General features: G+C 36.3%; 1 protein-coding gene across 1 annotated transcript in view; it reads left to right on the top strand.

The window, feature by feature from the left end:
• The window catches only part of PCDH11X (protocadherin 11 X-linked), a 585951-nt gene that overhangs the window by 110167 nt on the left and 451388 nt on the right, over nt 1-24396 (top strand). The window contains exon 3 of the mRNA XM_032389982.1: nt 14932-17445. Coding sequence (XP_032245873.1) covers nt 14932-17445 — 2514 coding nt within the window. The remainder of the gene's footprint in view (nt 1-14931; nt 17446-24396) is intronic.

The raw sequence follows: 24396 nt of genomic DNA, 5'->3' as shown, positions 1-24396 counted from the left end.
ACGTTGAATATATTATGCCACTTTCTTCTGGCTTACCGAGATTCTGTGGAGATATCTGTTGCTAACCTTATTTGTCTTCCCTTATAAGTTAAGGATTTCTTTTCCTTTGTTCCACTCAGGATTCTTTCCTTAGCTCTGTATTTTTGTACTGAGGTATGTCTTGGTGTTGGCCTGTTTTTGCTGATTTTGATGGGAGTTCTCTGTGCCTCCTGGATTTGGATGTTTATTTCCTTCCCCTGATTAGGGAAGTTTTCATCTATAATTTCCTCAAATAAACCTTCTGCCCCTTTTCCCTATGTTATTCCTCTGGGGAATAATATGAATATTATTACACATTATGTAGTCACTGAGTTCCCTAATTCTACATTCTGTTCCAATATTTTTCTTTCCCTCTTCTTTTCATTATTTTCCGTAATTTTATCGTCTATATCACTTATTTGTTCCTCTGCCTCTTCCATCCTTTTGATCATTATATTCAGTCAGTTTTGCTTTTTGGTTATAGCATTTTTTTATTTCCGCTGACTTGGTTTTTAGGTATTTTATCTCTGTGTTAAGGGACTCCCTGGTGTTTCCTATGCTTTTCTCAGGCCCAGCCAGTATCCCTATGATTGTTGTATTAAATTTTAATTCAGGGGGCACCTGGGTGTTTCAGTCAGTTAAGTGTCTGCCTTCAGCTCAGGTCATGATCCCAGGGTCCTGGGATTGAGTCCTGCATTGGGCTCCTCTTTGGGCTCAGCGGGGAGCCTGCTTCTCCCTCTGCTTGCACTCCCCCTGCTTGTGCTCCCTCTCCCTCTCTCTAACAAATAAATAAATAAAATATTTATGAAAAAAATCTAATTCAGGCATAGTACTTATTTCTGCTTTGATTACATCCCTGGCTATGACCTTTCCTTGTTCTTTCTTTTGGGATGAATCACTCCATCTTGGTATTTTGTCTAGGTCTCAGTCTCCTCTGTGTTAGGAAAGCCTATTATGTTTCCTGCTCCTGAGTATAATGGCTAGTATTTTAAGAAGTTCTCATATACTGTCCAGGGCCTGACACTTCAAGAAGTGTTTTTGGTATGTGCTGCATGCACTCTGCTGTTGTGTTTTGGCTGCCCCCTCCCTCAGGTCAGTCCTCAGCAGTTTCTCCTTGCCTGCAGTGGGGAGTGTTTGGGCCTTGACCATTGTGTGGTGAATTTTAACTGGGTGTGTTCTGGTTTGCTTGTTAAAAGAGGCTAGATCTTATTTCCCGTAGAGCTGAAGCTTTGCAGCCCTCTATGGTCAGTAGACATAAATGTGCAGGTGGATTCTGCTGATCTTCTGGGGGAGCAGCCAGCTGCTGCTCTGACTCTCAGGCACATTTGCTCTTGTAAAAAAGAACCTGCGGAGCACAGGAGTGGGCTTGCTGTAAGTGGCTCAAGCCTCCACTGTGGGTGCTATGCTGCTCATTGATGTATGTCTGTGCTGATGGGCGGGGGTAAAAATGGTGTCAGCCTGCTCTCTTATCCTTGCAGAGGCAAGTCGGCACCTGCTGCTGTTTAGGAAGCCCTCACAGAAGATTATACAATCTCCCCTCATTTATCCCAGGCTTTCCTCAGATCTCTGCCTTCACCCTGTCTGTGTCTGGAACATCTGCCCATCTGGCTGAGTGGTGCACCTGTGTTTTATCTCAGGCTTGCTGGCTGGGTTTCAAAACTCCAAATTTTAAGGACCCACTGTGGCAAGGACACACGCTGATCCTCTGGAGGAAGGTCTCATTATGATGTGGTTGATACAGATTTGTCCCAGAAGCACAGTTGCATGTACATGCAGGGGCTTGGAATTTATGGTAAAGTGAAGCAAAAAGCTAGCATCCAGGTTAGGTGCTCTCAGTAGCTGCCTCTGCTCCTATGTTAACAAACAGGGCAGCTCAACAGTGCCTGCTGGCTCTTTTGTCCCCTGAGAGACAGTGGCACCACTCTCAAATTCACTCCAAGGGGGATTGTCTCACCCAATGCGACCCAGGGGATTCTCAGTCCATGCTGTCCACTCCCAGGTCTCTGCCCTCCTCCAAAGGAGCATCTCTATGCCTCCCAGGCTCCAACCCAGTGATGGTGCAGACTTCTCAAACTTCAGACTTTGAGCTCTGCTTCTTGTAAAAACTTGCAATTATCAGCCCCTTTCATTTTCCCATCAATGGTTTTGGGGAAACACTTTTCTTGTGCAATGAACTGTGCCTTGCTCTCTCTCTCTCTCTCTCTCTCTCCCTCTCTTTCTCTCCTTTCCCTGATCAGGGCTCCCTCTCCCACCAGCACTGGTGTTTCTTTTCTCTCCCAAATCACATCTCTGCACCTCCTATCTTGCACAATGTAGCCTCTTTTCTCCCTTTAGCTTGGCTATTTGTTATCTCAGTCCTCAAATCGATTTCCTGGGTGTCCAGAATGATTTGATATTTATCCAGTTGTGGTCCAGGGAGGAGGTAAGCATAGGGTCTTCCTACTACTCTGCCACCTTAACTACACCCCTCTCTATTTCTGCTTTAGCCTTTATTATTTCCTTCTTTCTGCTGGATTTGTGTTTTGTTCATTGTTGTTTTCTAGCTCCTTTAGGTGTAAGGTTAGGTTTTTTATTTGAGATTTTTCTTGCTTCTCGAGGTAGGCTTGTATTGCTATAAACTTCACTCTTAAAATTGCTTTTATTAACCTCAGAGGTCTTAGACCGTTGTGTTCTCATTTTCAGTTGTTTCCATGTACTGTTTTATTTCTTCTTTTATTTCTCATTGATGCATTCAGTGTTTAGTAGCATACTATTCAACTTTCACATATTTGTGTTCTTTTCATATTTTTTTCTTGTAGTTGATTTCTAGTTTCATAGAATTGTGGTGAGAAAAAGATGCATGGTATGACTTTGGTCTTTTTTAATCCATTGAGACTTGTTTTGTGGTCTAATGTGTGATCCATTCTAAAGAATGTTCCATGTGCACTTGAAAAGAATATGTATTCTGTTCTGTTATGATTGAATGTCCTGAATATATATGTTAAACCCATCTGGTCCAGTGTATCTTTGAATGCCTCTGTTTCTTTACTGATTTTCTGTTTGGATGAATTGTTCGTTGATATAAGTGGGGTGTTAATCTCCCCTATTATAATTGTATTATTATCGATTAGTTCCTGTGTGTTTGTTATTAACTGTATTATATATTTGGGTGCTCCCTTGTTGGGTACATAAGTATTTACAATTGTTATATTTTCTTGTTGGATTTTCCCCTTTATTATTATTATTAGTAGTAGTAGTAGTACTGTATCCCTTTGAATTATTATTATTATTTTATTCTTTGGGTAAATACCTTGTAGTGTGATTGCTGGATAATAAGGTTGTTCTATTTTTAACTTTTCTAGGAAACTCCATACTGTTTTCCAGAGTGGCTGCACCAGTTTGCTTTCCTATCAACAGTGCAGGAGGGTCTTTGGAACTCTTTTTAGTACTTACTGGCACTGTATGCATTTTCTGGGCAAGCACACCAGATTTATAACTCTGGAAGTGCTGTGTTATTTATTACCTTCCAATGTGCAAGGAAGGGTTGACTTGCACATGTATATGAAAAAAATGTTAAAGTTTTGTACAATGGTTTGGTTGTTTTCTGGAACAATAGACAAAAAATAGCTTTTATTTGGCAACAAATATACTTTATTCATTTTTTTCAAAAGCAAGTATACTTCTCTTTGAAGTTTTATATCCAACGACAACCTTTTCTTCTTTAATTTTATAAATCAAAAGAATTAAAGAATTAAAGTCTCAGATGAAATTAACATCTTGCTTATTTTAGCAGTTTTCATCTGTGTTTGGAAACACTAAGCTTATTCTTGAATTTAGGAAGAAATATTTTAAACAAATGAAATTAAGTCTTTTGCATTACATGAGGTTATTAAAAAGCCCACAATTTTGAAAAGATTTATTTATTAATTTTAGAGAGAGAGAGAGAGACAGTGGGGCAAAGGGGCATGATCTGATCCAAAATCTAGTTAGATGCTTAACCAACTGAGCCACCTAGGCACCCCCACAATTTTTTTTAACTTGAACTGGAATGTGCTGTTTTGTGTACTTGAGGTAAATGTCATTTAAGATAGCAAAATTTAAAATCAACACATAATGTGTTTCATCCAATTCATATAATATGTTGTTTTCTCCTCTGAGATCTTGTTTTATTTTTTATTTTTTTATTTGTACATATGTATATTTAAAAGATGTAGAGTTTTGTATTTTGTAAATAATGCACTGGCCACTTGCCATGCAGTATTTATCATCATTTCTTCTGAAAATAAAGGTTTACTAGTAGGTTGTAAATTTTTACCAGAGATTGATACTTTAGCTTGCTATAACCCTAACAGAAAAAAAAAAAAGTTGTTTTAGGGGTGCCTTGGTGGCTTGGTCGGTTAAGCAGCCAACTCTGGATTTCAGCTCAGGTCATGATCTCAGGGTCTTGGAACTGAGCCCCAAGTCAGGCTCCACGCTCAGGTGGGGAGTCTGCTTGAGGATTTTCTATCTCCCTCTCCTTCTGCCCTCCTCCCACTCTCTCACCATCTCTAAAAAAAAAAGTTGTTTTATAAAATAATTTTGAAGATGTTTTGGGGAGAATTTTATTGTTGACTTCATTTTTTTTTTCCTTTTATAGTGTATTAAGGCTTAAGTAAATTAATGAGAGAAACACATATGAATGATATTTAGTGTCTTCACCAAAAGATGAACACTTGGGAAAATTATCTGAGGTTTTTCTCAGGAAAAGTTTGTCCCTGTAAACAAGGGTAAATAATTTTATATAGGTTTGGAATTCAGGATATTCAAGTATCCCAAACTTTTTACTTTTTTCTGTACATAAGACATATCTCTGTTAATGTTTGTGAGGTGATGAATTAAGGAGCCATGCATCTTTATTTGCCTTTTCACTTTTCCCACTATTCTCAAGTTATAGTCTAACATACGGCAAAAGCTTCAGTTTGTTTTTTTTTTTTTTTTCATTTCTCACATGGGTTTGAATGCCAATTGAATAACTACTATCAGGGTAGCACGAATGATGGATCCATGTGTTAGTCATTTTTTATCCCTAAAGGAGAGAAGGCAGAGGAACCACCTTGGAATAGTCATTCAATAATGATAGTGAGCTCATGTTGGCACCACACTTGGGCATCAAACTTAGATATCTGGCCAAAACTTTATTGAAAATTATGTCTCGCATGTGGGCAACTCCTCTTCAATTCCTTGGACAGTATGAAATTTAAATATGTAAATCAGCAAATCATTCATAGAGTTGTAAATATCTGTGGGAGGTTCACATGTAATCACCTAACTGAACATAAATTTTTGTTAAAGAAAAATATAATATCGGGACGCCTGGGTGGCTCAGTCAGTTAAGCGGCTGCCTTCGGCTCAGGTCATGATCCCAGGGTCCTGGGATCGAGTCCCACATCGGGCTCCTTGCTCAGCGGGGAGCCTGCTTCTCCCTCTGCCTGCCTCTCCCCCTGCTTGTGTTCTATCTCTTTCTCTGACAAAGAAATAAATAAAATCTTTAAAAAAAAAAGAAAAGAAAAATATAATATCTTAGAACAGTATAGTCCAACAGAACTTCATGCAATAATGGAAATGTTGTATATCTGTGCTGTTCAATGCACTAGCTACTACCCACATATAGGTATGAAAACTTAAAATGTGGCTGGTTAGACTAAGGAACTGATATTTAGATTATATCTAATTTTAATTAATTAAAATTTATATTTAAATACTTGTGCCTAATCACAGCCATATTGGACAGAACAGTTGTAGAAGACAGAAGGGCAATATGGACATTGCCCATTATCTGGCATGTATATCCTATTAACACCTTGAAATATGAAAAATATTTCAGTGCTCACTTCGGCAGCACATATACTGAAAAATATTTCATATAAAATAATGTCACTTCATATAAAATAATTAAAAGACAATGAAGATTCTGTTCTTGGATTTTTCAGCCTGTACAAACTTGCCTTCATTTGCTTGAGAAAGCAAAGGCCAATTCAAAATCCAGGCCAATGCGTAAGACTAAACTCTGAACAAATAACAAAACTATACAAACATAAATACATAAACTTAAAAATTAAAACTAGCACATTTTTTCCAGTTATGTATTATAGTCATAAATTAGATAATTGGTGTGAAACTAAAAGCTTAAGAGTATTTACTTGTTCTTTTCACATTATATTATATATGCTAGTTTCTCCTTATATAACTTCTAATAATAATTTGTATTCTCCCTCTATAGCTCTTATTAAAAGTGTAATTATTCTTTAATTAATATAAATGTTAGTATCAGTAACATTATTAAATGCTTAGATTGTCATCAATTTTTTCTCATCTTAACCAAAATTTAATTTTTATTATATTTGTAAAATATCTTTACTCACTACCATCCCCAATGCCTATAAGAATGTTGTGACTGTATTAACCACTAAATATTGTGTTTGCCAAGAATTAGCAAAATAGTATTAAGTGCCATGGATTTTATGAAGTGCAATTTAGAAACTATTTTTTCTACCCATAGATGAGACACTTCAGGTTTGAGCCTTCCTCAAAGCCTTTTGAAATATTTTTACAAAAATAAAATTATCACTAATAGCTGTTTATTTAGATCAAATTATAATATGAAATATTGTATTTGTGTTTGTCATTATGGTCATAAAATTACATTTTTTCTTAAAGTATACAATTGAAGAATAGTTGATAACTTTTGCACTTGTAAATAGAAATGATATGGAAAATGTTTCCCTTGCTAAACATTCTATTCAAAGGAAAGGCAAATTATTTTTTGGTTTATATTAATAAAATGTTCATTCTAGTATGAATTTAAAACAAGTTAACCAATACACATGGATTACTGAATTTGATTTTTTAAAATTCACATTGAAGCAAATCGAGGAGAGAGGAAGATGGCAGCAGAGTAGGATGACCCAAACTGGTACTATTTCAGAAATGCCACCTTAAATTTAAGAATAAATGTTTAATTCTTCAACTGAGATATATTATGGTTCCAGATTTGAATAAAAATGTAAGTGAATCTCAGCATAAAAAAATCCAAAACTTTGCAGAATTATCTTCAAGCAGTTCAAGAGGAAAAAGACAAATGTATTTGAGTATTGTACAAGATCATATATAGACAATTATAATACTTAGGTAATTAAAAAATATAACCATATAATCTCACCATATATTCTAGTGAATGCATGTTAAATATTTTACAATTTTATATTAATTACACTTCTTCCTTAGAGGCTTAGGAGGAAGCCAGAACTAGGGAAGACTTTTTTAAAAATTCCCATAATCTGACTCCATGGACATGAAGAGAAAATCGGTGCTGTTCCAAGTTATATTTTCCAATTTGACATTTTGACTTGTGATTTTCAGTCCAATTGTGTTTCCTCATTTAAAAAAATAATAATAAAGTTAATTAAATAACATTGTGTTGTTAATTTCCAAGAAAACTAAAATTTTAACACCTGTTTCTACAGGAAAAAAAAGGAAATTCTGTGTGTTTTACACAAGGTTTTATTCTTATCAGAGTTTGTGTATTTTCTCCCTCTACCGGAGATTTTTAGATATATGCTCTTGTCTTGGATGGATATTTTATACTTGATTTTTACTTTTAGGGGTGAAAAAGCATCCTAGACAACTGAAATCTACAGTAAAATATTTTAATTCATTTGGAGTAACCATGGTTAATTATTTTTTTATTTAAATTCAATTAGCCAACATATAGTACATCACTAGTTTCAGATGTAATGTTCAATTATTCATCAGTTGTGTATATCAACCAGTGCTCATCACATCACATGCCCTCCTTCATGCCCATCACTCAGTTATGACATCACCCCACCCTCCTACCCTTCCACAACCTTCAGTTTGTTTCTCAGAGTCAAGAGTCTCCCATGGTTTTTCCCCCTCCTTGATTTCTTCCCATTCAGTTTTCCCTCCCTTCCCCTATGATCCTCTGCATTATTTCTTATATTCCACATATGAATGAAACCATATGATAATTGTCTTTCTCTGATTGAGTTATTTAACTTAGCATAATCCCCTCCAGGTCAATCCATGTCAATGTAAATTGTAGGTATTCATCCTTTCTGATGGCTGAGTAACATTCCATTGTATATATAAACAACATATTCTTTATCCATTCATCTGTTGAAGGACATCTCAGGTCCTTCTACAGTTTGGCTATTGTGGACATTGCCGCTATGAACATTGGGGTGCAGGTGCCCCTTCGTTTCACTACATCTGTATCTTTGGGGTAAATACCCAGTAGTGCAATTGTTGGGTCATAGGGTAACTCTATTTTTAACTTCTTGAGGACCATCCATCCTGGTTTCCAGACTGGCTGTACCAGCTTGCATTCCCACCAACAGTGTGAGAAGATTCCCTTTCTGCACATCCTTGCCAACATTTGTTGTTCCCTGCCTTGTTAATTTTAACCATTCTAACTGCTGTAAGGTGGTATCTCATTGGGGTTTTAATTTGTATTTCCTTGATGCCAAGTGATATTGAGCATTTTTTCATGTGTCTGTTGGCCATTTGTATGTCTTCTTTGGAGAAATGTCTATTCATGTCTTCTGTCCATTTCTAGACTGGATTATTTGTTTTTTGGATGGTGAGTTTGATAGGTTCTTTATAGTCTTGGATACAAGCCCTTTATCTCATACATCATTTGCAAATATCTTCTCCCATTCAGTAGGATGCCTTTTAGTTCTGTTGACTGTTTCCTTTGCTATGCAGAAACTTTTTTTATCTTGAAGTCCCAATAATTCATTTGTGCTTTTCTTTCCCTTGCCTCTAGAGATGTGTCTTGCAAGAAGTTGCTGCAGTGAAGGTTGAAGACGTTGCTGCCTGTGTTGTCCTCTAGGATTTTGATGGATTACTGTCTCATATTTAGGTCTTTCATCCATTTTGAATTTATATTTGTGTATGCTGTAAGAGAATAGTCCAGTTTCATTCTTTTGCATGTGGCTGTCCAATTTTCCCAACACCATTTATTGAAGAGACTGTTCTTTTTCCATTGAATATTCTTTCCTGCTTTGTCGAAAATAGTTTCCATAGAGTTTAGGGTCCATTTCTTGGTTCTCTATTCTGTTCCATCAATCTATATGTCTGTTTTTGTGCCAGTACCATGCTGTCTTGATGATCACATATTTGTAATATAGCTTAAAGTCAGACATTGTGATGCCCCCAGCTTTGGTTTTCTTTTTCAATATTCAATGGCTATTCAGGGTCTTTTCTGGTTCCATACAAATTTTAGGATTGTTTGTTCCAGCTGTGTGAAAAATATTGATGGTGTTTTGATAAGGATTGCATTGAAAGTGTAGATTGCAATGGGTAGGATAGACATTTTAACAATATGTGTTCTTCCAATCCATGAGCATGGAATGTTTTTCCATCTCTTTGTGTTTTCCTTAATTTCTTTCATAAGCATTCTGTATTTTTTAGAGTACAGATCCTTTACCTCTTTGGTTAGGTTTATTCCAAGGTATCTTATGGATTTTCTTGCTATTGTAAATGGAATTCATTCCTTAATTTCTCTTTCTTCAGTCACATTGTTAGTGTATAGAGATGCAACTGAATTCTGTGCATTGATTTTGTATCCTGCCACATTGCTGAATTGCTGTATGAGTTCTAGCAATTTTGTGGTGGAGACTTTTGGGTTTTCCACATAAAGTATCTTGTCATCTGCAAAGAATGAAAGTTTGACTTCTTCTTTGCCAACTTGAATGCCTTTTATATCTTTTTTTTGTCTGATTGCTGAGGCTAGGACTTCTACTACTCTGTTGAACAATACTGGTGAGAGTTAACATCCCTGTCTTGTTCTGATGTTAGGGGAAAAGGTCTCAGCTTTTCCCCACTTAGAATGATATTCATTGTGGGCTTTCCATAGATGGCTTTTATGATATAGAGGTATGTTCCCTCTATCCCTAAACTCTGAAGAGTTTTAATCAGGAAAGGATGCTGTGTCTTGTCAAATGCTTTTTCTGCATCGAGTGGGAGGATCATATGGTTCTTGTCTTTTCTTTTATTAATGTGATCTATCGTGTTGATTGATTTGTGACTGTTGAACCACCCTTGCATTCCAAGAATAAATCCCACTTGGTCATGGTGAATAATCCTTTTAATGCACTGTGGGATCCTATTGCCTAGTATTTTGGTGAGAATTTTGGCATCCATGTTCATCAGGGGTATTGGTCTCTAATTCTCCTTCTTGGCAGGGTTTTTGTCTGATTTTGGGATCAAGGTAATGCTGGCCTTATAGAACGTGTTTGGAAATTTTCCTTCAAATTCTATTTTTTAAAACAAGTTCAGTAGAATAGGTATTATTTTTTCTTTAAATGTTTGATAGAATTCCTCTGGGAAACCATCTGGCCCTGGACTTTTATTTTTTGGGATGTTTTTGAATACTGCTTCAATTTCCTTTCTGATTATGCATCTGTTCAGGTTTTTTATTTCTTCCTGTTTCAGTTTTGGTAGTTTATAAGTTTCTAGATTGCCTAATTTGTTGGTATATAGTTACTCATAATATGTTCTTATTATTGTCTGTATTTCCGTGGTGTTGGTCATGATCTCTCCCCTTTCATTCATGATTTTATTAATTTGGGTCCTTTCTATTTTCTTTTGGAGAAGTCTGGCTAGAGGTTTATCTATCTTCTTAATTCTTTCAAAAAACCAGCTTCTAGTTTATCTGTTCTACTGTTCTTCTGGTTTCTATTTAATTGATTTCTGCTCTAATATTTATTATTTCTCTTCTGTTCAGTTTAGGCTTTATTTGCTGTTCTTTCTCCCACTCCTTTAGGTGTAAGATTAGCTTGTGTATTTGAGACTTTTCTAGTTTCTTGAGAAAGGCTTGTATTCCAATGTACTTTTCTCTTAGGACTGCCTTTGCTGCATCCCAAAGGTTTTAAACAGCTGTGTTTTCATTTTCATTTGTTTCCATGAATTTTCTGAAATTCTTCTTTAATTTTCTGGTTGACCTATTCATTCTTTATTAGGATGCTCTTTAACCTCCAAGTGTTTCAGTTCCTTCCAAATTTCGTCTTGTGATTGAGTTCAAGTTTCAAAGCATTGTGGTCTGAACATATGCAGGGAATAATCCCAATCTTTTGGTACTGATTGAGACCTGATTTGTGACCCAGTATGTGATATACTCTGGAGAAAGTTCCATGTGCACTCGAGAAGAATGAGTATTCTGTTGTTTAAAGAGGGAATGTTCTGTATATATCTTTGACATCCATCTGGTCCAGTGTGTCTTTCAAAGCCCTTGTTTCCTTGTTGTTCTTCTGCTTAAATGATCTGTCCGTTTCTGTGAGTTGGGTGTTGAAGTCCCCTACTATTTGTGCATTATTATCAATGTGTTTATTTACTTTGGCTATTAATTGGTTTATATAATTGGCTGCTCCCATGTTGGGGGCATAAATATTTACAATTGTTAGATCTTCTTGTTGGATAGACACTTTAAGTATGATATAGTGTCCCTCTACATCTCTCACTGCATTCTTTGGTTTAAAATCTAATATTTCTGATATGAGGATTGCCACCCCTGCTTTCTCTTGAGGTCCATTAGTGTGGTAAATTGTTCTCCACCCCCTCACTTTCAGTCTGGAGGTGTCTTTAGGTGTAAAATGAATCTCTTGTAGAGAACATATTGATGGGTCTTGCTTTTTTATCCAATCTGTTACTCTGTGCCTTTTGATGGGAGTATTCAGCCCATTTACATCCAGAGTAACTATTGGAAGATATGAATTTAGTGCCATTGTATTGCCTATAATGTCCCTCTTTCTGTAATTTTCTCTATTTCTCTCTGGTCTATGTTACTCTTGGGCTCTTTCTTTGCTTACAGGATCCCCCTTAATATTTCTTGCAGTGCTGGCTTAGTGGTCACATATTCTTTCAGTTTCTCTCTGTACTGGAAGCTCTTTATCTCTCCTTCCATTCTGAATGACAGTCTTGCTGTGTATGTATTCTTGGCTTCATATTTTTCTCATTTAGTACCCTGAATATATCATATCCGCCCTTTCTGGCTTACCAGGTTTCTGTAGATAGGTCTGATGTTAGTCTGATGTCCCTCCATCTGTAGGTAAGGAGACTTTTGTCTCAAGCTGCTTTCAGGCTTTTCTCTTTCTCTAAAATTTGTAAGCTTCACTATTATGTCGGGGTGTTGATATATTTTTATTGATTTGGGGAGACATCCTCTCTACCTCTTTGACTTGAATGCTTGTTTCTTTTCCCAGATTAGGGAAGTTCTCAGCCATTATTTGTTCAAATATACCTTCTGGCTCTTTCTCTCTTTCTTCTCCCTCAGGCACCCCAATAATTCTGACATTGGTATGGCATTATTAATTTCTTGAATCCTTTTCTCATGGGCTATTACTTGTTTTTCTTTATTTTCCTCAACTTCCTTCCTTTTCTTAAGCCTGTCTTACTTACTCTTTCTTCTGCTTCATTCACCCTAGCTGTTAGAGTATCTAATTTAGACTGTATCTCAGTGCAGATTTTTAAAAAGATCTTTATTCATTTTATTTGAGAGAGAGAGAGCATGAGCACAAGTTGGGGGGAGAGCAGAAGGAATGGGAGAAGCAGACTTCCCGCTGAGCAGGGAGCCTGATGTGGGGCTCAATCCCAGGACTCCAGGATCATGACCTGAGCCAAAAGCAGATGCTTAACCAACTGAGCCACCCAGGCACCCCACAGTTAGTGCATTTTAAATTTCAGCCTGATTAGATCTCATTTGTTCACTAAGAGATTCTCTACTGTCTTTTATGCTTTTTTCAAGCCCAGGTATTAACTTTATTATTGTTATCCTGAATTCCATCTCTGACCTTTTACTTATATCCATATCAATTGGATCTGTGGCAGAGAACATTACTTCTTGTTCTTTCTTTTGTTGTGAATTCCTCCTTTTAGTGATCTTGCCCAGAGAAGAATGGATGAGCTCATGAACCGAATCAAAAATATCAACCACATTCCAAGCAAAATACACACTAGACAAATCTGAAGCAGTCAGAAACCAAAACAGATAAGCAAAATAAAACAAAACAACAAAAAGTGGGGGAAAGAATATAACCTCACAGGGTGGACAAAACACACTGGTCCACTTGTTCCTGAGTGAATTTTGGTCTGTGTTAGAATACTCTAAATCTCAAAATTGCAAAGAAAGCAAAACTTACATATATACAAAGTTAAAATTGAATAAAGTGAAAAAAGGCCAAAATGCAACATATATCTAAAAAATATAGATGTAAAAAATAAATGTTAAAAAGCAACTTAAAAACAAATCATTGATAAAATAAGAAACTAGTTGAAAAGAGAAAAAGGGAAAAAAAAAGGAAAAGAAAAATTTTGGACTAAAAAATAAGTGAATCATGAGAAAAAAAACCTCGAGTTCTATATACTATATTCCCCTAGCCCTGGAGTTTTACAGTTTTGTGGGATCCATAAGCTAGTTGTGCACCTGTTCTTCCAATTGGTCTTCTGAGGGAGGGGCCTGCTATGCTGCTTCTCAGGTGTTTTTGCCTATGCAGAGTTGCACCTCCCCTTGCAAGGGGGTTGGGCTCACCATAAGCTGGTCCTCTGTATGGCTTTTGTTCCCTGAAGGCTTTCCGCGCCTCTTCAGATGATCAAAATAAAGATGGCCCTGGGCTGACCTCCAGCTCCAGAGCCAAAAGTTCACAGTCCTCCCTCTTCAGTAAACCCTCTGGGATCAACAGTGTTCACTTTTGTGTGTACTAAACTCCAAAGACTCCTTCGATGTGTGCCCACAGTGATCCTCCTGGGGGGAAATCTGAGGGTCCCATGTTACTGCCCTTTGTTTTGCCCTGACGATGAGAGCGGTCACAGGATCATTGCATGTACCTGCTCCACTCTGGGGGGAGTGGCTCCTGGGGGATGGCTGAGTGTCGCCATACTGTCCTTTATGGGCCTGCCACCCTGAAACTATTGCCTGGTTGTGGGCACACCCGTTCTGTCCCTCCTGGAGGATGACAGATGGTCTGCATGGTCCAGTCCTTTGCAGGGTTCTCAGGCAGCAAGCAGTCACTTGATGGCCCAGTTTGCAGTTTATGGTGACCAGAGCTAGGAGTCCCCTCCTGGGCTCGCTGACCATAACCAGTTTCTCCACTCCACTGCTTGGGCACTCTATCGGCTCAGGCATCCCCATTAGTTCTATGACTTCTAGGATCCTGAGACCACAATGACCCACCTAGAATTCTGTCCTTTCCATCCCCTGAGCCCCTTCAGACAGGGATGTCTCTCACTGGAGCAGATTTCTAAGGGTTCTGAATTTATCCTCCAAGGCTATATCACTTTCTGGTAGCCAGCTTATGGAGGCTTCCTCCCCCCCCCCCCGTTTATCTCTTGATATCTCCCCTCAGATTCACATCTCCACACCTCCTACCTTGCAAAAAGCAGTGGATTTTCTAACTGTAGAGTTTCAGATATTTTTTTCTTACATCTCAGGCTGAGTTCATGGGTGTTCAGAGTGGTTTGATAGTTATCTAGTTAAATTCAAGGGTCCAGATGAAATGAGGTACCCTACTCTACTGCCATCTTGCTTCAGTCAATTCACTCATAACTGAATTCACCATATGAAACACTGACAACTCTTTATACTTTTTCCTTTTGTATACTTTAATACTTTATATCAGTGAGTTACACTTATTACCATAAAATGCCATGAACTGAAAAGCCCTCAGACCATCTTAAAGCACAACTCTCTAATTTTACAAATTCATGGAGATGTTAAGCAATTTGTTTGTGGTCACAATACTAGTTACAGACAGATTCGGGACTTAGAACTTAAGTCTTCTGACACCTATTTCTGAGCTGATCCTCTGTCATGTGGCTTCAACAAATTGAACACTGGTCTCATTACGTAAGTTAAAATATGTTTCATTGTATGTTTTCTAGGGTCAAAGTATTTTTGGACTTGATGTCATTGAAACACCAGAAGGGGACAAGATGCCACAACTGATTGTTCAAAAGGAGTTAGATAGGGAAGAGAAGGATACATATATAATGAAAGTAAAGGTTGAAGATGGTGGCTTTCCTCAACGATCCAGTACTGCTATTTTGCAAATAAGTGTTGCTGACACAAATGATAACAGCCCAGTCTTCAAGGAGGATGGGATTGAAGTCAACATACCAGAAAATGCTCCTGTAGGTACTTCAGTGACACAACTTCATGCCACAGATGCCGACATAGGTGAAAATGCCAAGATTCACTTCTATTTCAGCAATCTAGTCTCCAACATCGCCAAGAGGCTATTTCACCTCAACACCACCACTGGACTTATCACAGTCAAACAACCACTGGATAGGGAGGAGTCACCAAACCACAGGTTACTGGTTTTGGCAAGTGATGGTGGATTGATGCCGGCAAGAGCAATGGTTCTAGTAAATGTTACAGATATCAATGATAATGCCCCATCAATTGACATAAGATACATCATTAATCCAATCAATGGCACTGTGGTTCTTTCAGAAAATGCTCCCCTCAACACCAAAATTGCTCTCATAACTGTGACAGATAAAGATGCTGACCACAATGGCATGGTGACATGCTTCACAGATCATGAAGTCCCTTTCAGATTAAGGCCAGTATTCAGTAATCAGTTCCTCCTGGAGACTGCTGCATATCTTGACTATGAGTCCACAAGAGAATATGCCATTAAATTACTAGCTGCAGATGCTGGCAAACCTCCTTTGAATCAATCATCCATGCTCCTTGTCAAAGTGAAAGATGAAAATGACAATGCTCCTGTTTTCACCCAGCCTTTCATAAGTCTTTCTCTTCCTGAGAATAACTCTCCTGGCACCAAGTTGACAAAAATAAGTGCAACGGATGCGGACAGTGGGCACAGTGCTGAGATCAATTATCTGCTAGGTGTTGATGCTCCATCTGAATTTAACCTAGATAGTCATACAGGCATTCTGACTGCAGTGAAGAAACTGGATAGAGAAAAACGGGAAAAATATTCCTTCACAGTTCTGGCAAAAGATAATGGGATGCCATCCTTAATAACCAATGCCACAGTTTTAGTGACCATTCTTGATCAGAATGACAACAGTCCAATTTTTACTCACAGTGAGTACAACTTCTATGTTCCAGAAAACCTTCCAAGACATGGCACAGTAGGACTGATCACTGTAACTGATCCGGATTATGGAGAAAACTCTGCAGTCACTCTCTCCATTTTAAATGTGAATGATGACTTCACCATTGATCCACAGACTGGTGTTATCCAACCAAATATTTCATTTGACAGAGAAAAACAAGAATCTTATACTTTCTATGTAAAGGCTGAGGATGGTGGTAAGGTATCACATTCTTCAACTGCCAAAGTGACAATAAATGTGGTCGATGTCAATGACAACAAACCAGTTTTCATTGTCCCTTCTTCCAATAACTCCTATGAATTGGTTCTACCATCCACTAATCCAGGCACAGTGGTCTTCACAGTACTTGCTGTTGACAATGACACTGGCATGAATGCAGAGCTTCATTACAGCATTGTAGGAGGAAACACAAGAAGTTTGTTTATAATTGACCAAACAACAGGCAACATCACACTAACGGAGAAATGTGTCGTTACAGACCTTGGTTTACACAGATTGATAGTTAAAGCTAAGGACTTAGGACAACCTGAATCTCTCTTCAATGTTGTTATTGTTAATCTATTTGTGAATGAGTCAGTGACCAATGCTACATGGATTCATGAACTGGTGCACAAAAACATTGAAACACCAGTGACCCCAAATATTGAGACAGCTGATGCATTCTCACCCACCAGTGACTATGTCAAGATCATGGTTGCTATTATTGCTGGCACCATAACTGTCATCCTTGTTATCTTCATTACTGCTGTAGCAAGATGCCATCAATTGCCACACATTAAGGCTGCTCAGAAAAACAAGCAGAATTCTGAATGGGTTACTCCAAACCCAGAAAACAGGCAGATGATAATGATGATGATGATGAAGAAGAAGAAAAAGAAGAAGAAGAGGAAGAAGAAGCATGCCCCTAAGAACTTGCTGCTTAACTTTGTCACTATTGAAGAAACTAAGGCAGATGATGTTGACAATGATGGAAACAGTGTCACACTAGACCTTCCCATTGAGCTGGAAGAACAAACCATGGGCAAGTACAACTGGGGCACTATACCTACTACATTCAAGCCTGACAGCCCTGATTTAGCCAGGCACTACAAATCTGCCTCTCCACAGCCTGCCTTCCATATCCAGCCTGAAACTCCCCTGAATTCAAAGCACCACATCATCCAGGAACTGCCACTTGATAACACCTTTGTGGCCTGTGATTCCATCTCTAAGTGTTCCTCCAGCAGTTCTGATCCTTACAATGTTTCTGAGTGCAGCTATTCAGTGACAACTTTCAAAACTCCTGTGTCTGTACACACTAGACCGGTAGGTAATGCAAGTTTCTAACTAACCTTTCTAACTTTATTTTTTAAAATTATTTTCAGTTGAAGTAGAACTTTACAGAATCTATTGTATTGACTCCAACAATCAAAATGACTATATTCTGCAGAAGTATCAAAATAAATACATGGTTTCATTTTAAGTTTGGTAGAAAATCATGGTAAAATGACTCCTGATGGTAGGAAAATTTGGTTCCGAATGATGACTATAACAGGGGCAGTGTTGTCTGCAAATGGAAGTATGACACATCTTGCTAGAGAATATACTTGAAAGACCTTAGAATAAAGGTCCTGGCTCTGTCCTCAGTATCATTATGTGCATGAGGATCAAAACAGTCAGGGCTAGATACATCACAGTAAAGCTTTTTAGAATCTGGTAAGAAGGTCTTGGTGTTTAATGGAGTTGAGAATCCCAGCTTCACTTGGGAAAAACTGTCTGCTCAGGAAAATAAAATAGCATCAATATATCCTCCCTACCCATATGCTCCCAAACTGCCACAATGAAAAGAGAATGTTATTTTTAGATTAGGAACCCACCTTTATCCTGTTTCATAAAATCTTTATTTACACAATGTAACAAGAATAGGATTAGAAAAATAAAGACATGCTGCTCATTCTTATCTTCAAGCCAAAACATGAAATATATATGAGATCTCTATTTTGGACATCGATTTAAGTATTTGCATATTTGTCCAAGGTATTGAAAACCCTCCAGAAGACATTCTTAAAAGATAATGACTTTTGGATAAGAAAATATGTTTGCTTTCTTTAATGGGCCTGAAGGAAAGTATGGGCATATTAAGACCTAAGAAATCTATGTATAATAATTTAAAACCCAATAAACTTATGAAAACAAGAGCTTATACAGTGATTTTTATCTATATTCTGTGGAGAAATGATTACAAATTTATCTAGAAATTCATAAGTAAATTAAATGATTTAAGGATGGTTACTTCTTTAATAAAGTCAAGCAATAGAATTTATCTACATCTTTTCTCTTGAAATTATATCACATGTTGATTTTATTGTTTTGTCTGTGTTACTTTTAAAAAAGATCTTCATCTCTGTTTCAGTGAATAAAGTTTTTTGAAAATCTATTCAGGCTTAATAAAATGGTTGTAATGTTGAAATCAAACTGGATATCTTCTCACCAAAGTTAGAAATACTAAATAAATCTATCAGAATTCAAAATAACAATGAAGATAATAATTTACCATAATTTAGGAAATGGTTTTAAGATCGAGGTCATTCAAGAATATGCATATTTAAATTATACAATAACATTATCCATTCTTAATCACACAGTAAAGTAAGATATCACTCCAGTTGTGGGTGCATTTTTGTTACAATAGGTCCACAATTATGCTATTGCAGATAGTAAAATAGAACCCTATTCTTTGTATACAGAGTTCTGTTATGCTTTGAATGAGTTTACAAGGTACAAGGTGTGAGATGCCTAACATCTCCTCAAGGTTTGTTTTTGTTTATATGTAATCATTTATAAAGGTGCTATCATTTTCTAATTTTTACTGCTATTATTTTATTATAAACATTTCTCAATAGGAAATTATTTTTTATGAACAACAATTTCTGTGTGTTGTGTATCTTTGTGTGTGTGTGTGTGTGTGTGTTGTGTATCTTAATAACACTTTCCCCTGGACTAAATTTGTGGCTCACTTAAAAATGTATACAAAGCGGGGATGGTTTGTGAATTACATTAGCAGATTATCATTTTTGCTAGATTGGCTCATGAAGTTTGTTAAAAGAGTAAATTCTGGTTTCAACGGTTTTTGAAGGCATGGAGATGTTTTACGGGTTAGATTTATTATACTTGAGAATATAAATGTACAGTAAGCAAGGCATAAATGAAGAAAAAATTGAAATATTTTCCAAATATCCTCCTCTTTTTATTTGTATTTTTTGATATTTTGTAATTCTTAAAAAGTCAAATAAATTAACAACTTTTTCCACAATGACATTTTCTTTTGTTTAGCTAAGAGATCTTTTCCTAAACACAGGACAAATAACTTCATGAGATAGGCAAAATATGAAAAGTAAATGCTAATTAGAATAAGTTCTTTGTTATCACTAGGTTTTTATTAGCTAAAAGGACCATCCTACAATCAATTTTCAGATGACTTATTTTATTTTTTCACATCTTAAAAAAATAGATAAATTATATATTTTCTGTCATTGGTTCACATTACTAAATTACTAAATATCTGCTGGACATGAATTGGTAAACTTAGGCAAATTAATATAATATTAAAAATAATTTGGGATGCCTGGGTGGCTCAGTCGGTTAAGTGTCTGCCTTCGGCTCAGGTCGTGATCCCAGGGTCCTGGGATCGAGTCCCGCATCGGGCTCCCTGCTCCGCGGGGAGCCTGCTTCTCCCTCTGCCTCTGTCTTTCTCTCTGTCTGTCTCTCATGAATAAATAAATAAAATCTTTAAAAAAAAAAAAAAAAATTTGATTCTTATATTTTGTGCTACATTTGCAATATTCTTCATCCTTTCTATATATTCTTCAATTTCTGATTAATGCCAGGAGAGGCATCTTATATTTACTGATGTCGCAGAATGCTAAGATAAGTGAGCACTGAAGAAGAATATATGTATTTAAAACTTTCGGGCGCCTGGGTGGTTCAGATGGTTAAGCATCTGCCTTCGGCTCAGGTCATGATCCCAGACTCCTGGGATCGAGTCCCGCATCGGGCTCCCTGCTCAGCGGGGAGCCTGCTTCTCCCTCTGCCTCTCTCTCTCTCTCTCTCTCTCTGTCTCTTATGAATAAATAAATAAAATCTTTAAAAAAAAAAAAAACTTTCAATATAGGAGGTGTGTTCTTTTTAAAGAAACATCACACAAAATGGGGAAAAGTGTCAACCAACACAACAAAAATTCATTGTTCCTTAAGGAAATTCTGACAATGAAATAAAATATTATTGTTAGCAGAGGGCAAAACTGTTCCAATTGATTTTAAACAAAGTGTAAAGTACATTTTCAAAAGGAGACTTTGGGATGATATTTACATTTAGCTCATCATTCACTTAAATAGAAAATGAAAGTGAAGAAGTGAAATGGTTGTAGTAGGCTGTAATATATAAGAAGATTTATGAGAAATTTCATGTTTTCAACAGGGAATCAAATATTTTCTTTTTCTTTTTTAAATATTTTATTTATTTATTTGAGAGAGAGAATGAGAGAGAGAGCACATGAGAGGGGGGAGGGTCAGAGGGAGAAGCAGACTCCCTGCTGAGCAGGGAGCCTGATGTGGGACTCGATCCCGGGACTCCAGGATCATGACCTGAGCCGAAGGCAGTCGCCCAACCAACTGAGCCACCCAGGCGCCCCAAATATTTTCTATAATTATTTTGACTCAGATGTTCTGAAAAATGATAGAGTATTCATTAGAAATATATCTGTTTGGGGGCATCTGGGGGCTCAGTTGTTAATCATCTGCCTTCGGGTCAGGTCGTGATCCCAGGGTGCTGGGATCGAGCCCCGCATCGGGCTCCTTGCCCCACCGGAAGTCTGCTTCTCCCTCTCCCACTCCCCCTGCTTGTGTTCCTGTTCTCGCTATCTCTCTCTCTGTCAAATAAATAAAATCTTTAAAAATAACTGAATTTGGAGTCAGTCAGCCAGTAACCACTATTTTGTACAATATTTACTAATATATTTGTTTCAACACAAAATAATACTGCCTCATTTTATTATTTTAATGCCTGCACTCATCACTGTTCAAATAGATGTTGTAATTGTGTATCTATATAGGCATGATATGAAGGTTGATCTCAAAAGAAATGATACAGGAAAAGCAGATCTTAAGAAACCTTACATGAAATTAATCCACACCTTGTAAATGCTTCCTATATGTGCTCTTATGTAATAGACAAGTTGTTTTAGACTTTTTTTGTAGCATAGTTTTTGTCTACATTAAATAGTATATAGATTTAAGTATCTAGCATATTCAAAGCTGCTGTGATAATATAAAGCTTTGTGTGTTGTGTATAATTACTATTTTTTAATTTTTTTATTATGTTATGTTAATCACCATACGTTACATCATTAGTTTTTGATGTAGTGTTCCATGATTCATTGTTTGCGTATAACACCCAGTGTTCCATGCAGAACGTGCCTTTTTAAAGAGAACTATTGACCAATTATTTCTTCATGTATTATGTTTGTTCCTACATTATTTCTGTGGTTTTATGTGGTATTTGAAATAGACATAAAATTCTAAGTTAGTCATAAACTTTTATTTTTATTGCACATGCAATATACCTTCATTGTAAAAAATAAAATTGTAGATGTATTTATGTGAAGAATTATTTAATTATTTGTTTTTATTTGAAGCTATATTAGTAAGTTTTTCTTTATAACTTAGTAATTTTGTTTAAAAGTTTCTATAACTTTTGGAAGTGTTGCACTTTAAAATTACAAAATTATTTTCTTCTTTTTATATTATAAACTATACATGCAGGATTTTTTTTACATATAGTGGTAATTCACTGATTTATTACATATATTATTTATTTCTATAGATGAATTATTGGACAAATTGATGTAATAGTATAGTTTGATTAGTTAAAAGTGTAATACAGAGGCATGCTATATATTACCACCACAAGACTAACCTCCACTCACTGAAAATACCAAGTTTGATGAAAAAAAATTTTTTTTAAAGATTTATATATTTTAGATAAAGAGAGCACAGGGGAGAGGAGCAGAGAGAGAGGGAGAGAGAGTCTGAAGCCGACTCCACGCTGAGAGTGGAGCCCAATGCAGGGCTTGATCTCATGAGCCCTGAGATCACAACCTGAGCTGAAATCAAGAGTCAGACAATTAACTAACAGTGCCACCCAGGTGCCACCCCCCAAAAAAGTTTAAAATTAAAAAGAATGCCATTTAAATTTCTGCCAAAATTTCCTTTAGAACAACCAAGTTAGGGGCGCCTGGGTGGCTCATTGTTAAGTGTCTGCCTTCGGCTCAGGTCATGATCCCAGCATCCTGGAATTGAGTCCCGCATCGGATTCCCTGCTCAGCAGGAAGCCTACTTCTTCCTCTCCCACTCCCCCTGCTTGTGTTCCCTCTCTCACTGTCTCTCTTTCTGTCAAATAAATAAAAAATCTTTAAAAAAAAGAACAACCAAGTTATTTAATCATTTCTAGGAATTATAATCAACTTTTACCTTTTTCATATTCTAGCTAATCTCAATCCAAATTGCTTTAAACTGTCTCTTTTTTAAGTGATTAAGTATATTGGATTATTCACATATACAGATACTATTCATGTAGGAGTAAAATTTTTTTGTCAAGTAAAAAAAAAATCACATTGCATTAGGTTTCAGGTAGTCAAAATGATGTAATAATGAAAAAGAAGTATTTCAATGGACATTCTAGAGACATTTGCACTTTCCCCCCTGTTCTGGAGTATTAAATTTATTAATTATTTGTTGACGTACTTCATAGAAATGCTATTCTTTTGACATACAGTTAATAAGAAGGACTTCCACTTTTTTGTCTTAATACTTGAAAAACATGAGACAACAAAACAATGCTTTCATTAGATAAACTATTAGAAAAATATTTATGTAATACTACTTTTACTCTATTTCATGGTAGTCAGAAGTAAATGAATATGCAACTCTGGTCAAAAATATCATTTTTCACAGTCCATAAAATGAACTTTAAAATGTATTTACTTGTTTTATTACATATCAGTTCGAAACACTGACACCTTACACAAAAAATATTTCCAGTAATTGAAGCACAAATAGCTGTTCAGTGTCACAGCACAAATAGCTGTTCAGTGTCACAACCTTGAAGTAATTAAGAATTTAAAAATAAAATCTGACCAGCTCTTTAGGTATGTAAACACAGACCTAGTGTCATATTTATTTTTTTAAGGGTATTATTTATTTTAGAGAGAGAAAAAGAGAGAGAGGGAGAGAGCACAAGAACAGGGCAAGGAGCAAAGGGAGAGGGAGATAATCTTCAGCAGAATCCACACTGAGCACAGAGCTCAATGTGGGGCTGGTCCCACAATTCTGAGACCATGACAGCCAAAACCAAGAGTTGGATGCTTACCCTACTGAGTCACCCAGGCGACTCTAGTCCCATATTTAAGGTGGGGGAAAAAAACACAGAAAACTAGAATTGCATGGACTCTGGAAAATTAACTTCTGAGTTCCTTAATTAGAGATTATGTTTCATTATTGATTTTATTCTTTTGATCACACCATTCAAAATTATGTATTGGGTGCGTTTTGCAGAAAACTGTATATATTATTCATACTGTTCAGAATGCATAATATTTTTTTTTCACACAAATACAGTTATTCAAGAGGAGGTACAGGGTTCTCTTCCAGATAGGTATCATGGCTTTGAAAATGTACCAAAACATCTGGATGTAAAATAGAGTTTAAACATGGGGAACTTTTGTCTACCTGGCAAATTTGTTTGAATTCATAAAGACAAAGACTTTACCTATTACTACAGAAAAAATATAATTGTTTCATTTTACATAGAAACAAATAATTTGACATGATATATAATTATCATTATATGAATTAAGAGTGACTGATAACATTTAACAACAAAGTTCCACATGGAACTACAATTAAACTTTACATATATAAATTTTAGATATCTATGGAGCTATGCACACATTTATTTCAAAAGTCACACGATTTATAGAAATAAGGAGGAATGTAAAATTGACTTTTAAGTGTGATAATTGAAAGATAGACACATCAAAGTCTAGAAATTAATATACTTAATTGTGTGTTTAGAGGAAAATTTATTTTAATTTGATTTTTAAGTTATTCCAATATAGTGGGATTAAAATGGGTTAATATATAATAAACACAGATATGTTGGCATTTATGTGTATACATTTGTGTGTTATTTTGTTTAAATTTAAGTTAGTTAATTTATAGT

Source organism: Phoca vitulina, unplaced genomic scaffold (genome assembly GCF_004348235.1).
Source record: "Phoca vitulina isolate PV1807 unplaced genomic scaffold, GSC_HSeal_1.0 scaffold57, whole genome shotgun sequence".
Lineage (NCBI taxonomy): Eukaryota > Metazoa > Chordata > Mammalia > Carnivora > Phocidae > Phoca > Phoca vitulina.
This window is presented reverse-complemented; position numbering and strand designations above follow the sequence as displayed.